Genomic DNA, 14,720 nt, shown 5'->3' with positions numbered 1-14,720 from the left:
CTACTACCGTAATTGCATAGACAGAAAAAGTCTTGTTCAAACTCAAAAATCTTTAACCAGGGCCACAGTCCTAAAGGAAAGTTCTTTCAGTCCTGCCATTAAGGAAGAGAGCCATCACCCTCGGTTCCTGCATTTATAGAGTTAATTAATCCAATCAATTTGGAAAACCACCTTCTATGGCAACCAAAAAGACAAATATAAATTATGCTGGAAAGAAGCGGCAGAGCTATTGTTCAGATGCAAGAGTGTGAAAACACACCAATGAAAAGCGGAAAATGACTACTTCTACTACCTGGAGAAGCTGAGTACAAAGCTGGCCATTTTCAATCGAATGGACCAAAAGGGATCACCTGTTAGCATCTGTCCAGCAATAATTATATTAAAAAAGTTTATTTTCAATAAAACTGAAGACCAAAAGTCACGTTAAAATCTATTTTACCTAAAGGAGACAGACTAAAGCAGATACCGGCAAACTAGACCAACTCTGCCCATAGCTGTTGATGAAATTCATTTATCTTTAACTTTTTCCCATTGGTTTGGATAACATCCACTTACTCAGCCATCATTCTCCAGCAACGCCCCCCCACCCCCGCCACAAGTGTCTTTTAAGACCTGGGAGCTAAGAATTTTTTTTTAATCTTTTAAAATAAATCTTTTAATTTTCACAAGCAGAAACAGACAAACAAAAAACAAAGAATATGAAGACAGACCACATACGGTCCTTAAGGTCTAAAATATTTATATCTGACCCTTTACTGAAAATCCCTTATGACTATACAGTGGAAGTGAGAAATAGATTTAACAGACTAGATCTTATAGACAGAGTGCCTGATGAACTATGGATGGAGGTTCATGACACTGTACAAGAGTCAGGAATCAAGACCATCCCCAAGAAAAAGAAATGCAAAAAAGCAAAATGGCTGTCTGAGGAGGTCTTACAAATAGCTGTGAAAAGAAGAGAAGAGAAAAGGAAAGATATACCCACTTGAATGCAGAGTTCCAAAGCATAGCAAGGAGAGATAAGAAAGCCTTCCTCAGCGATCAACGCAAAGAAATAGAGGAAAACAATAGAATGAGAAAGACTAGAGATCTCTTCAAGAAAATTAGAGATACCAAGGGAACATTTCATGCAAAGATGAGCTCAATAAAGGACAGAAATGGTAGGGACCTAACAGAAGCAGAAGATATTAAGAAGAGGCAAGAATACACAGAAGAACTGTACAAAAAATATCTTTACGACCAAGATAATCATGATGGTGTGATCACTCACAGAGCCAGATATCCTGGAATGTGAAGTCAAGTGGGCCTTAGGAAGCATCACTATGAACAAAGCTAGTGGAGGTGATGGAATTCCAGTTGAGCTATTTCAAATCCTGAAAGATGACGCTGTGAAAGTGCTGCACTCGATATGCCAGCAAATTTGGAAAACTCAGAAGTGGCCACAGGACTGGAAAAGGTCAGTTTTCATTCCAATCCCAAAGAAAGGCAATGCCAAAGAATGCTCAAACTGCCACACAATTGCACTCATCTCACACACTAGTAAAGTCATGCTCAAAATTCTCCAAGCCAGGCTTCAGCAACACGTGAACTTCCAGACATTCAAGCTGGATTTAGAAAAGGCAGAGGAACCAGAGATCAAATCGCCAACATCTGATGGATCACTGAAAAAGCAAGAGAGTTCCAGAAAAACATCTATTATGCTTTACTGACTATGCCAAAGTCTTTGACTGTGTGGATCACAATAAACTGTGGAAAATTATGAAAGAGACGGGCATACCAGACCACCTGACCTGCCTCTTGAGAAACCTATATGCAGGTCAGGAAACAACAGTTAGAACTGGACATGGAATAACAGACTGGTTCCAAATAGGAAAAGGAATATGTCACCCTGCTTATTTAACTTACATGCAGAGTACATCATGAGAAACGCTGGGCTGGAGGAAGCACAACCTGGAATCAAGATTGCCAGGAGAAATATCAATAACCTCAGATATGTAGATGACACCACCCTTATGGCAGAAAGTGAAGAACTAAAGAGCCTCTTGATGAAAGTGAAAGAGGAGAGTGAAAAAGTTGGCTTGAAGCGCAACATTCAGAAAACTAAGATCATGGCATCCGGTCCCATCACTTCGTGGCAGATAGACAGGAAAACAGTGGAAACAGTGGCTGACTTTATTTTTCTGGGCTCCAAAATCACTGCAGATGGTGATTGCAGCAATGAAATTAAAAGACGCTTACTCCTTGAAAAGAAAGTTATGACCAACCTAGACAGCATATTAAAAAGCAAGAGACATCACTTTATCAACAAGGGTCCATCTAGTCAAGGCTATGGTTTTTCCAGTGGTCATGTATGGATGTGAGAGTTGGACTGTGAAGAAAGCTGATCGCCGAAGAATTGATGCTTTTGAACTGTGGTGCTGGAGAAGACTCTTGAGACTCCCTTGGACCGCAAGGAGATCCAACCAGTCCATCCTAAAGGAGATCCTGGGTGTTCATTGGAGGGACTGATGTTGAAGCTGAAACTCCAATACTTTGGCCACCTGATGTGAAGAGCTGACTCACTGGAAAAGACCCTGACGCTGGGAAAGATTGAGGGCAGGAGGAGAAGGGGATGACAGAGGATGAGATGGTTGGATGGCATCACTGACTCAATGGACATGGGTTTGGACTTGATAGACTCCAGGAGTTGGTGATGGACAGGGAGGCCTGGCATGCTGTGGTTCATGGGGTCACAAAGAGTCGGACACAACTGAGCGACTGAACTGAACTGACTTACTGAAAATGTTTGCTGATCCTGGAATAAAGGAAGAAAAGGAAAAGCCAAACTAACTTCAATATTTTAAATACTGAATTTAAAAAATTCAAATAAAGGATAGAAAACATACAGTTAAACTTCCATGCCAGTATTCTTGCCTAGGAAATCCCACAGACAAAGTCTAAGTTTGGTGGGCGATAGTCCGTGGGTCGCCAAGAGTCAGACACAACTAGCAACTGAGCACAAACTTCCGTTAAACCTGGTGAACTGAATACACAAAATGACATCTGATCTTCAATGATACCCCACTAAAAGCAATAAGGAAGCTAATTTAGAGAATACTGAAAAGGCTCAGGAACTGAAGATACTAGGTTCATTAAAAGCTGGAGTCTAGATAAAAATAGGGATTTTGGCTTAAAAACTATCTAAAGAGCAGGTACCCCTACCTCCCATTTTGTTTGGCAACCCCAAGCAAGCAGATGGCTACCTTGTCCCTACTTTAACAGAGGCAGTATATATTTAGCAGATGGGTATATTTGAGAACACAAATCACAGATACTCAGGTGGGAGGACATCAGCCTAAGAGTAAGTTGCTGGACTAAAAAGAGAAATGAAATGAACATCACCCTAGTAAATGGTAAACGACTTCCACCCATGCTCCCTTCTGTCTAGTGCCAAAATATTGGCAGCTAGATTCATACTCTCCAGGCAGGAGAAAGAAATATTTTCATAAAAAAAAAAAAAACTGGCCTAAGATAAAAGACCAGCACGTACTGGTTTGAAAGGTGCTGATATTTAGAGATCCTCAATGAAACTTCTGCCTCATCACCTACAATAAAAGCTGTACTCAAGGATACAGTTGGCTCTCCAATGCCTTACCCTTTAACAAGAATGAATTCCCAAGGATCACCCAACATTGGAGAAAGCTCTCAACATGGTTGGGGGCGGAGCGGGGGGAGTGTAAGAAAAGAAATTTTCCAATAGGAAAAAAAAAAGGTCTAAAAGAAAGGAATTCCAGAAGAAATTTCAACATCACATAGAGGTGAAAGAAATTTTCAGGATGACAGTAAGCAGACTCAACAAAGGAGAAAGCTAAGACTGGATCAAAAATTTAAGAACATCTAGGAGAGATATTTTCTTAAAAAAGAGCTTACCTGAGAACAAAGAAAACAAATGATAATTACTTCTAACCACACAAAAGACAAAGAGTTGCATAAGAACCAAAATATAATCAAAGTGTGTGATCTGCCTCGGTTATAAATAACACAAGTAGAAACTGAGATTTAATCACAAATGTGGTATCATAAAATTGGGTGTTTGGGAAGGAGGAAGAGAAAGGCACATATATATATAACAGTTGCTTTTTAAAAAAATGTAAAGCAGCAGCAGGAAAGTGAAGACAAATACCAGGAGAAACAGTTAAAATAATGGAAAGTGGCTGCCTTGGGGGAGAGGGTCTTGGAGATAGGTAAAGAAACAGGGGATGGCTATTTTTCATTATAAATTTTATATTACAACTTGGCCGAATTGCCTTGGTTTCCACTTTGATAAAAAGGTAAAATGAATAAACACATTTGCTCCATCTCAGTAATCAGTTCATAAGAGATTACAACGTGTGGTAGGCATAATAGTACTGCCCTCAAAAGACATCCACATCCTAATCTGCACAGTCTATAGTATATTCCTGTGAATATATTAGGTTACATGAAAAGGGGGAATTAAGTTAGTAGCTGACCTTACCCTAGACTACCCATATGGGCACAAAGTAATCACAGAGTCCTTATAAATGGAAGAAGAGAAAGAACAGACAGAGGGAGGTATGAAGATGTTACACTGCTAGCTCTGAAGATGGAAGAAGGGGGTCACATGTGAAAGCATGCAGCTGGTCTCCTGAAGGTGGAAAAAGCAAGGCAACAGATTCTCCCCTAGAGTCTCCAGAAGTAACACAGCCCAGCTAACACTTTGATCCTAAGCCAGTGAGACCCATTCTGAACTACTAACCTCCAAGACTATAAAATAGTATGTGTTGTTTCAAGCCACTAAATTGGTGGTAACACATTTTCCTAAGTTAATAAAGATAGAAATGGCTTCTAGATTTGTTGTTGTTCAGCTGCTAAGTTGTTTCGGACTCTTTGTGACCCCATGGACTGCAGCATGCCAGGCTCCTCTGTCCTCCACTATCTACTGGAATTTGCTCACATTCATTTTAATTGCATCAGTGATGCTATCTAACCATCTCATTCTCTGCCACCCTCTTCTCCTCCTACCCGAAATCTTTTCCAGCATCAGGGTCTTTCCCAATGAGTCGGCTCTTCACATCAGGTGGCCAAAGTATTGGAGCTTCAGTTTTTCCAATGAATGTTCAGGGTCGATTTCCTTTAGGATTGACTGGTTTGACAGCAATCCCAAGGGACTCTAAAGAGTCTTCTACAGCACAATTTGAAAATATCAATTCTTTGGCTCTCAGCCGTCTTTTACAGTCCTACTCTCACACACACACGACTACTGGAGAAATCACAGCTTTAACTATAGGGACCTTTGTCAGCAAAGTGATGTCTCTGCTTTTTAATACGTTGTCTAGGTTTCTCATGTAGTCACCGTCCACAGTGATTTCGGAGCCCAAGAAAATAAAATAAAAATGTGCTTTCACCTTTCCCCCTCCTATTTGTCATGAAGTGATGGGATCAGATGCCATGATCTGTTTTTTGACTGTTGAGTTTCAAGCCAGCTTTTTCACGCTCATTAAAAGAACCCCATGACAGTATGAAAATGCTTCTAGATTACATTCCTATTAAATTTTAAGTATTTAACTTTATAGTTCTAATAAGAGAGAATAAATAATTTTGATAATAGTGTTATAATCACAGCAACCAAGCCCAAAGCACTGAATGATTACCCTTCCACCAGAAATTAAAAGGTTATTAGTTTCACAAATCAATTGCTAAAGTTTACTGAGAAATATTTTTCTCTTCTCTCTGAAGGGAAAGATAGAGAAATATAACAAATTATTTCAATGTTTCTTCTAGCCTTTATCTTATGAAATGAAAGCTAATAAAATCTATGGGTTGGAAAGGATATTAAAGACAGATGACTGAATTGCACAATCAAAGTTCAAATCCTCTCTACATAACCACTTGGTCTACAATAATTTGTTACTGGACACCTTATATAACTTATGTGAGGAAGGGAGAAATGAAACTATAGAGTTTCTATATGCTATGGAAGTTATCAGCTTAAACAATGTAACTATAAAATATTTTATATATGCCTCACAATAACAGCAAAGAAAAAAATCTGAGGTAGATACATAAAAGATCATCATAAAGAAATCAAAAGCACAGCCACCTAGTAATTGTTAACATATGCTTGAACACTTCCTGGTGATGGGAATTCATTGTCTCAAACAGTCTATTCCATGTTTGGATGGATAGCTGTGATTTTCAGCTCTTTATTCTGATTAGATTCTTCTCAATTTTATCCGCAGAGTCTAATTCTAGTCCTCGGCATTAAATAAAACACATCTAACAGATCAGACCTCAAAAACAAACAAACACACACCACAAAATACCACACATCACACTTGCTCTGAGTTCTCTATTCTTTAGGCAAAATATTTTCAGCTTATTTACTCATACTTACATCCTAAAGCCGTGTGTTTAAATCTCAGTTCTGTTATTTACTAAGTACAAAATGCAGACAACCTTTCTGAGCCTCAGTTTTGCTATCAAAAAATGGAGAAAATAACTTCTCTTTCTTGTGAGGGGTGGAAATAATGTGTTCCAAAGTCTTGACAGTGTCTGCATAGAGCAGACATTCACTAAGCAGCAGCTATTATAATGATGGCGGGGATTCAAATTCCCACAAGTTGCTCTCCTCTGAATTAGCTCCATTTTGTCTTTAACGCTATGAATGACCCCTCAAACAGAAAGCAGCATCCAGCGACTGTCTGAACCGTGTGGATGAGAGCAGGACCATCTCTCTCTTCTTTCATTCCAGATACTGTATTTCCACCAAAGCAGCTGAAGCGCAAATCTGTTTTCTTTTGTGGCCCTATCACTGTTGCCTGGCAGAGAATGCTGCTGCTGCTAAGCCACTTCAGTCGTGTCCGACTCTGTGTGACCCCATAGACGGAAGCCCACCAGGCTCCCCCGTCCCTGGGATTCTCCAGGCAAGAACACTGGAGTGGGTTGCCATTTCCTTCTCCAATGTGTGAAAGTGAAAAGTGAAAGTGAAGTCGCTCAGTCGTGTCCGACCCTTAGCGACCCCACGGACTGCAGCCTACCAGGCTCCTCCATCCATGGGATTTTCTAGGCAACAGTACTGGAGTGGTTTGCCATTGCCTTCTCTGGGCAGAGAATACACATCGAATAAAATCCATCTTTTAGAAATATTAAAATTAAAACCACATCTCTCCCATGTTCAATTAAGGAAAAAAGTGATATATTTTTTATGTATCTGATATATTCTTGTACTACTTATAAGAAAGTATAATAAATGCAGTATTTCTGAGTTAATGAATATGCAACCCTCTAAACTGCCTAGCCTGCATGAAGTGCTTAATAAAAGCTGATCCCCTCCTACTAATTCAACACACTCCATAATAAATTCTTGGTAATCTCTCCTCTTCAACATAGGCAGTCACAGGATACCAACTGCTAGGCACTCTGCTAAGAGTTTATAAATAATCTGAGTAAAGGAAGGCAGAATTTAAACAACTGAGTGATAGAACTAGGAAGTAGTACCCCAGGGAGTATTCACTCCAGAGCTCAACTTCCTAAATACTGAAGCAGAGAAGCTCTCATTTTAGCTAACTGATAAAAGTAAACATTATTTCCTTCTGGGGGTTGGTTACCAAAGTGTACTCATTTGCAAAAATTCATCAAGCATCACTTATGATTTGTATACTTTTCTGCAGGAGTAGTAAACAAAGGGGAGGCCTCAGGTAAATATTAAAATCACAATAAAAATCCATAAATATAAACACGCATATGTATATATCCTTGAATATCCCATATTCAAAGGAAAATCTTAGTTCAGTTCAAGTCTAATACGAAATAGCAAATATGAAAAGATGTTTAAAAGGCATTATACTCCTGGTGGTTATAATTTTCTTTCTTTGTCTCAGGTCTATACATCCTTCTGTGCTACACACTTATACATAAAGACAATAAAGAAGAGGAAAATAAACTCAAAATTTAACAGACATTCAGTAGTAACAATTAAACCTGAAATTATCTGAGGCTAGTCCACTTAAGTCCAGGAGGCACACACTAATTATATGTGTCACTGAAGAATAAATTACAGCTTTACAGTATTTTAAAACATTAATGGAGCCATTTATGAAAGTTCTTGGAAGTGCATATGTTTAAAGACAGAAGAAAATGGAACCATTCAGTATGTCCATATAATTGCTTCTCTGTTATCAGCAACGTAACATCAAGTAATAGACAGCGATGTTAGTGGAAATGCATTAACAATTACATGGAAATACTGAGTCTAAAACTTTGTCTACAGCTTCCTTTTATATAACATACTCTCAAGAACTTGTCACTCCACACACACACACCCCCACACCCCTAGATATGTCTACTGAAATAATGACCAATCTAATAGCAATGAGGGCCCACTGCTAACATCCTGATTATGGCTCTTCAAATGCCACTTTCCACTAAAGGAACCAAGTCTCTGGAGAAATGGCTGATTCCAATGGAGGCAGAAAATGCATATGATGAATCTGGACTATTTCATTACACCAGACAGCAAAGAAGCTATGGAAGACCACTAGTCATGTCAAAGGAACTTAGGAGCCAATGTGAAGAGAACTACCTCTTGCTAAAGATGGTACAATTTGAGCATCAATAATAAGAGCTCTCAAAATAGTACCTGATATTTTACAAACATCTGCTCAATAACTGGTGGCAATTATTAGTCTAAAATTTTAAATGAGTGCAACCACCTACCAGCTAATGGAGTGAGGTAATAAAGGTATTAGAGAAGGAAAACCTCACTTCTAAGAACGCTAAAAACCAAAACACAACTTCCCAGGTTAACTATATCCAAGAAGTATAAAGGCTCCAGTAAAGGCAACCGTTTAGTCCTTAACCCAAAGAGATGAGAAAATCAGCTTAATCTTGCTAAACTTGCTTCAGTTCAGTTCAGTTCAGTCGCTCAGTCGTGTCCGACTCTTTGCGACCCCATGAATCACAGCACGCCAGGCCTCCCTGTCCATCACCAACTCCTGGAGTTCACTCAAACTCATGTCCATCGAGTTGGTGATGCCATCCAGCCATCTCATTCTCTGTCATCCCCTTCTCCTCCCACCCCCAATCCATCCCAGCATCAGAGTCTTTTCCAGTGAGTCAACTCGTCGCATGAGGTGGCCAAAGTATTGCAGTTTCAGCTTTAGCATCAGTCATTCCAATGAACACCCAGGATTGATCTCCTTCAGAATGGACTGGTTGGATCTCCTTGCAGTCCAAGGGACTCTCAAGAGTCTTCTCCAGCACCACAGTTCAAAAGCATCAATTCTTCGGCGATCAGCTTTCTTCACAGTCCAACTCTCACATCCATACATGACCACGGGAAAAACCATAGCCTTGACTAGACAGACCTTTGTTGGCAAAGTAATGTCTCTGCTTTTCAATATACTATCTAGGTTGGTCATAACTTTCCTTCCAAGGAGTAAGTGTCTTTTAATTTCATGGCTGCAATCAGCATTCGCTGATTTTGGAGCCCCAAAAAATAAAGTCTGACACTGTTTCCACTGTTTCCCCATCTATTTCCCATGAAGTGATGGGACCAGATGCCATGATCTTTGTTTTCTGAATGTTGAGCTTCAAGCCAACCTTTTCTCTCCTCTTTCACTTTCATCAAGAGGCTTTTGAGTTCCTCTTCACTTTCTGCCATAAGGGTGGTGTCATCTGCATATCTGAGGTTATTGATATTTCTCCCAGCAATCTTGATCCCAGCTGGTGCTTCTTCCAGCCCAGCGTTCCTCATGATGTACTCTGCATATAAGTTAAATAAGCAGGGTGACAATACACAACCTTGACGTACTCCTTTTCCTATTTGGAACCAATCTGTTGTTCCATGTCCAGTTCTAACTGTTGCTTCCTGACCTGCATACAGGTTTCTCAAGAGGCAGGTCAGGTGGTCTGGTATTCCCATCTCTTTCAGAATTTCCCACAGTTTATTGTGGTCCACACAGTCAAAGGCTTAATCTTGCTTAATCTTGCTATTTACAATGCCATTCAAGTCCTTACATATGACACCAATTTAGCTTCCCAGTTCTCTCCACCAAACTACCTAATCCCTACTTGCCATTTCCCAGACACACAGAACTTTTCCTTCTCTGGAGGGGCACCTGCTCTCTGTATCCTCCACACTGTGCTGCAGTTGCCACTGAGGCTTTAACTCCATTGGATGTAAGTTTCATAATAGCAAAAGGGAATATACTATTCATTTACAGTTGTAGCCTAATATAAAACTTTATCCATAATAAGGATTCAACAACTCAGCTTAGGTAATAAAATGCTAACTTACATTTGCCAATATTTTCATCTATTATTTCACTTTTACCATCAAAACCTAAAAGGACAGGCAGTTGACACGATGGGTTCAGTCACTGGCCTGTGATAGAGACAGAATAAGAACTCCTGGAGTTCACTCAAACTCATGTCCATCGAGTCGGTGATGCCATTCAGCCATCTCATTCTCTGTCGTCCCCGTCTTTAGCCATTACCAATTCCCCAAAGTAGCAGAGGGCTGAACTCATGGTGCAGCGACCATGAATATTTCAAGCGTAAACTTTTTAATAGAAAATGCAGTGAGTATAGATACCAGAAGGGGACCTAGGGGGTGGGATGAATTAGGAGAATGGGACTGACATATACACACTACTATATATATAAAATAACTAAGGAGAACCTATTGTAGAGCACAATGCTCTGTGCTCAAAGCTCTGTGGTGACCTAAATGGGAAGAAAAACCAAAAAACAGAGGATATATGCATATGAACAACTGATTCACTTTGCTGTGCAGGAGAAACTAATACAACATTGTAAAACAATCTTTTACTCCAATAAAAAAAATTTTTTTAAATGCAATGAATGGAGAATGACTAAATTTTCTATAAAATTTATACAAGAAAAGATATCATCAGTTTGCACAATTATTTTCAGAGAAAACCAGTAACTTTTGAATGTATCACTAGTTTCAACGACTCAACTTCAGCTAGTAAAATATGTACTCCAAAAGGTACTCCCTCTGGGGAAAGGTCATAAATACGTTGTTCTGGAATGTATATAAAACCTAGCAACCACTTTTAAAGTTTCATTTGCTGATGTTTCTCCCTATTCGTCTGTCCCACGAGATCTAAATATCTCATCAGTCTTTCCCACTGACAAGGTCATGTGACTCACCATTTGACTAAGTGAATCACCTAATTAAAAAAAAAAACAAATCCAAGACCACAATTTTGCTGTAAGACAAGATTTACTACAACTAATTCTGTGAGAAATAGAGGCTACTTTTACGCCTTAATCTGATAATCCACTCTTGGACACTGGAAAAATTTTAACCATCTAGAAGTGGCTTGGAGAAGGCGATGGCACCCCACTCCAGTACTCTTGCCTGGAAAATCCCATGGGCAGAGGAGCCTGGTAGGCTGCAGTCCATGGGGTCGCGAAGAATCGGACACGACTGAGCGACTTCACTTTCACTTTTCACTTTCATGCATTGGAGAATGAAATGACAACCCACTCTAGTGTTTTTGCCTGGAGAATCCCAGGGAAGGGGGAGCCTGGTTGGGCTGCCGTCTCTGGGGTCACACAGAGTCGGACACGACTGAAGCGACTTAGAAGCAGCAGTAGAAGTGGCTAGAACACAGCAGCTATCCGTTCTCTAATTTAGAGTTTGACAAGCTAGAAGGGATTGGCTTAACACTTAACTTCTTTCTCTCTGCCACATCAATACTGCCAGGTGATTAAGCCCTATTCGAGTTTATGTATCCCCAGAATGAATGGAAAGCGTAAGAATAGAAACCATGAAAAATTTCTTCCACTATAGAAGGGCAAAAATCGGTGGTTCTGAAATGCGACGGTTAGAAAACAAAAAATCCCAGATTGGGAACCTCTGGGAAAGAGAACACATTCTTCCATCCAGGATCCTGGAAAACCGAGAAGCTAAATCTGAGTAAGATGCCCGGTAACCTCCGGGAGGCAGGACCCGGAAAGCTAAACCAAGGTTCCAGGCCCCTAGGAGTGTGACCTAGTGACCAAGCGGATAGTGACAAACTTCGAGTACCCCCAAGGACAGAGCCCAGCTCCAGTGACCGCGGACCCGCACGGGTAGGTCAGGGCTACTCGGGTCCAGTCTCCCCAAGGCCCGGCAGAGGCGGCGGGGGTGGGGCCTGTCGGGCTCACCTTTGAAGAAGCGCAGCGCCAGGCCGTATAGCTCCTCTAGGCCGAAGCCCCACCGCTGCTCCAGCCGCCGCGCCTCCTCCGCCGCGCCCCCAGCCACCGCCTCCCCAGGCTCCGGCTGCTCCCCTGCGGCGCCCGGGCCCCTGCCGAACCCTGGAGGCGAGGGCGGCGGCAGCGGTGGCGGCAGCAACGGGGCGCCCTCCGCGCCGGGTCGCTCCTCCGGGTCCGGGCTTAGCGTGAGGCCGTCGACGGAGACCTCGAGTCGCTCCGCGCTTAGCACCGCCGCCATCTCCGCCTGCTGCGCCTCCTCGGCGGGGACAGGCGGCGGCCACGTATCGACTTCCTGCTGACCTCTGACCTCCGCTCACCAACGCCGGAACTTCCGCCGCTGAGTAGGCGCCAGAGTTCCCGGAGAGGGGCTGCGGCCTGGTGCCCCGCCCCCACCCCGGGTCGTCGGTGGGCCGCGCTCCTCCACCGCCCGCCCCGCCCACCACCCCGGAGGCTTTCGAACGCCCCGCCCCCACCCTCACCCGCTTCCCTTCCGGCGCTCGTTCCTCCCGGAGGCTTGGTGCCGCGGGCCTGGCCCTGCCGTTCTTTCCCGCAGCTCGCTGTGTCGGGCAGGGGCGGGGTCGGATGGGACCCGCGTGCCGTCTGTGTGGAGAGGGTGACTCCTGGCGGGCGCCCTACCCTTCGGCTCATACCCTCCCCATTTGTAGAGAGTTGTGTGGTTGGATTAACTGTTGGTAACTCTTGAGATGCCGAGCAAATGTCTTGTCTTTTTTTTTTCCTGAGAAAGAAACAGGCTGCAGAGAAATCCCGCGGTTTCTGAGACTCGTAGAAGAGCACGTCCTGGTTTTGCGGGAACTGAAGCTCATACAATTTGTGGGGTCCCTATTTAGTTAAAAAGCAAAAAGTTAGAAGCAGAGAGTTAGGGAAGTGAATATATAGAATGAGAAAGAATTCACAAGTGACATTTGAAAGGTTAGCAAAACTCACAAACGTTACACAGATAAACATAAAATTTTTAGTAACTGCCTGACGCACTTCTACAGGGTGTCAAAATATCCAGAAACCTAATTTTTTTTTTAAGATTAAAACTACTCTTGACAACTACGTTTATTTATTTATCTGTGTCTCTAGACTTTGGGGCACCATTTACGATCATTTTTCTCACTGTTTTTGTATACTTTTGATCACTTTCCTATGACAGTTATTTTTTAATGTTTTCTATAAAGAAAATAGAAAAAAAGAGTATTGGCTTTTTAACATGGTGATCACAATTTGTTTTTTTATTATTGTTTATAAATTTTAGCTTCACAACTTACTTTTTTAGGATTATTGTCAAATTTGGGAAAACATGAAGCTTCTCATATATGAGCTATAATAGTTCAGGACTGGCTGTTTCAGTGACAATTTATTGCTTAGTTTTTCTTGGATCTCTAGTACTCTTCAGGGCAAGATATTAAGACAGGGTCTCGTTAAACAAGATGAATAAAACATGTGACTTCACATACAGACTTACTATAGTACAACCGCAGTGGAGCAGGGCAGTATGCCTGCCTTTTGTCTGTGGAAAACTTTAGTCAAAGAATAAATTTAATCTGAGAAGTGAGAAATGCTGAAACAAAGGAAAACAGTATAAGGAGACTAAATAATAGTAATGTAGTCATCAAGCACACTCAAGGACATTTAGTTCTTTCTCAAGGGCTATAGATAATATTCTGAGCCATATCCTGTGAACTGTCTTATAGATACTAAAAAAACCAGGAGGAGAAGTTAACTACGTGATGACCAGACTATACCTAGGGCTTGAGCTGCCACAGTTCAGAGAATTGACCCCAAAGAAATGGGAACAAGTGCACCCCGGAACTGAAGATTAACTGTACCTAAAACAACCAACGGAGAAGGCAATGGCAAGCCACTCCAGTACTCTTGCCTAGAAAATCGCATGGACAGAGGAGCCTGGTGGGCTGCAGTCCATGGGGTCGCTACTAATCGAGCGACTTCACTTTCACTTTCACACATTGGAGAAGGAAATGGCAGCCCACTCCAGTGTTCTTGCCTGGAGAATCCCAGGGACAGCAGAGCCTGGTGGGCTGCCGTCTATGGGGTCGCACAGAGTCGGACACGACTGAAGCGACTCAGCAGCAGCAGCAGCAGCAGTGCTGTTTCTGCATGTAGTCCCCCCCCCCGCCCCCGCTGCTGCTAAGTCACTTCAGTCGTGTCTGATTCTGTGTGACCCCATAGACGGAAGCCCACCAGGCTCCCCCGTCCCTGGGATTCTCCAGGCAAGAACACTGGAGTGGGTTGCCATTCCCCCCCCCACTCCACTCTATCTATAATGCTCTCACCCTCTGCTTGTCAGCGGGGCAGTTGGTCTTTGGACAGATGTCTACCACCCTCCCCCTCATTCGCCAGCATCTGAAATAAAGCAAACTTTCCTTTCTACCAACCTGGCGTGTTTACTGGCTTTTGAGTGGCGAGTAGCTGGACACCCCACGCATACCTTTCGGTAAAACAACTGCAAGTTTGTTTTCTATGGATAT

The 14,720-nt window shown here is 42.2% G+C and overlaps 1 protein-coding gene across 1 annotated transcript in view; it reads right to left on the bottom strand.

Moving 5' to 3' along the window:
• ACBD3 (acyl-CoA binding domain containing 3) overlaps positions 1–12,640 on the bottom strand; it is a 37,685-nt gene extending 25,045 nt beyond the window's left edge. Inside the window, exon 1 of the mRNA XM_055419784.2 lies at positions 12,178–12,640. Coding sequence (XP_055275759.1) covers positions 12,178–12,463 — 286 coding nt within the window. The 5' untranslated portion in view covers positions 12,464–12,640. The remainder of the gene's footprint in view (positions 1–12,177) is intronic.
• Positions 12,641–14,720: the final 2,080 nt, after the last annotated feature.

The sequence above is a fragment of the Moschus berezovskii genome, chromosome 17, assembly GCF_049115385.1.
Source record: "Moschus berezovskii isolate FMDL1 chromosome 17, NW_MosBer_1.0, whole genome shotgun sequence".
Classification (NCBI taxonomy): Eukaryota; Metazoa; Chordata; class Mammalia; order Artiodactyla; family Moschidae; genus Moschus; species Moschus berezovskii.
This window is presented reverse-complemented; position numbering and strand designations above follow the sequence as displayed.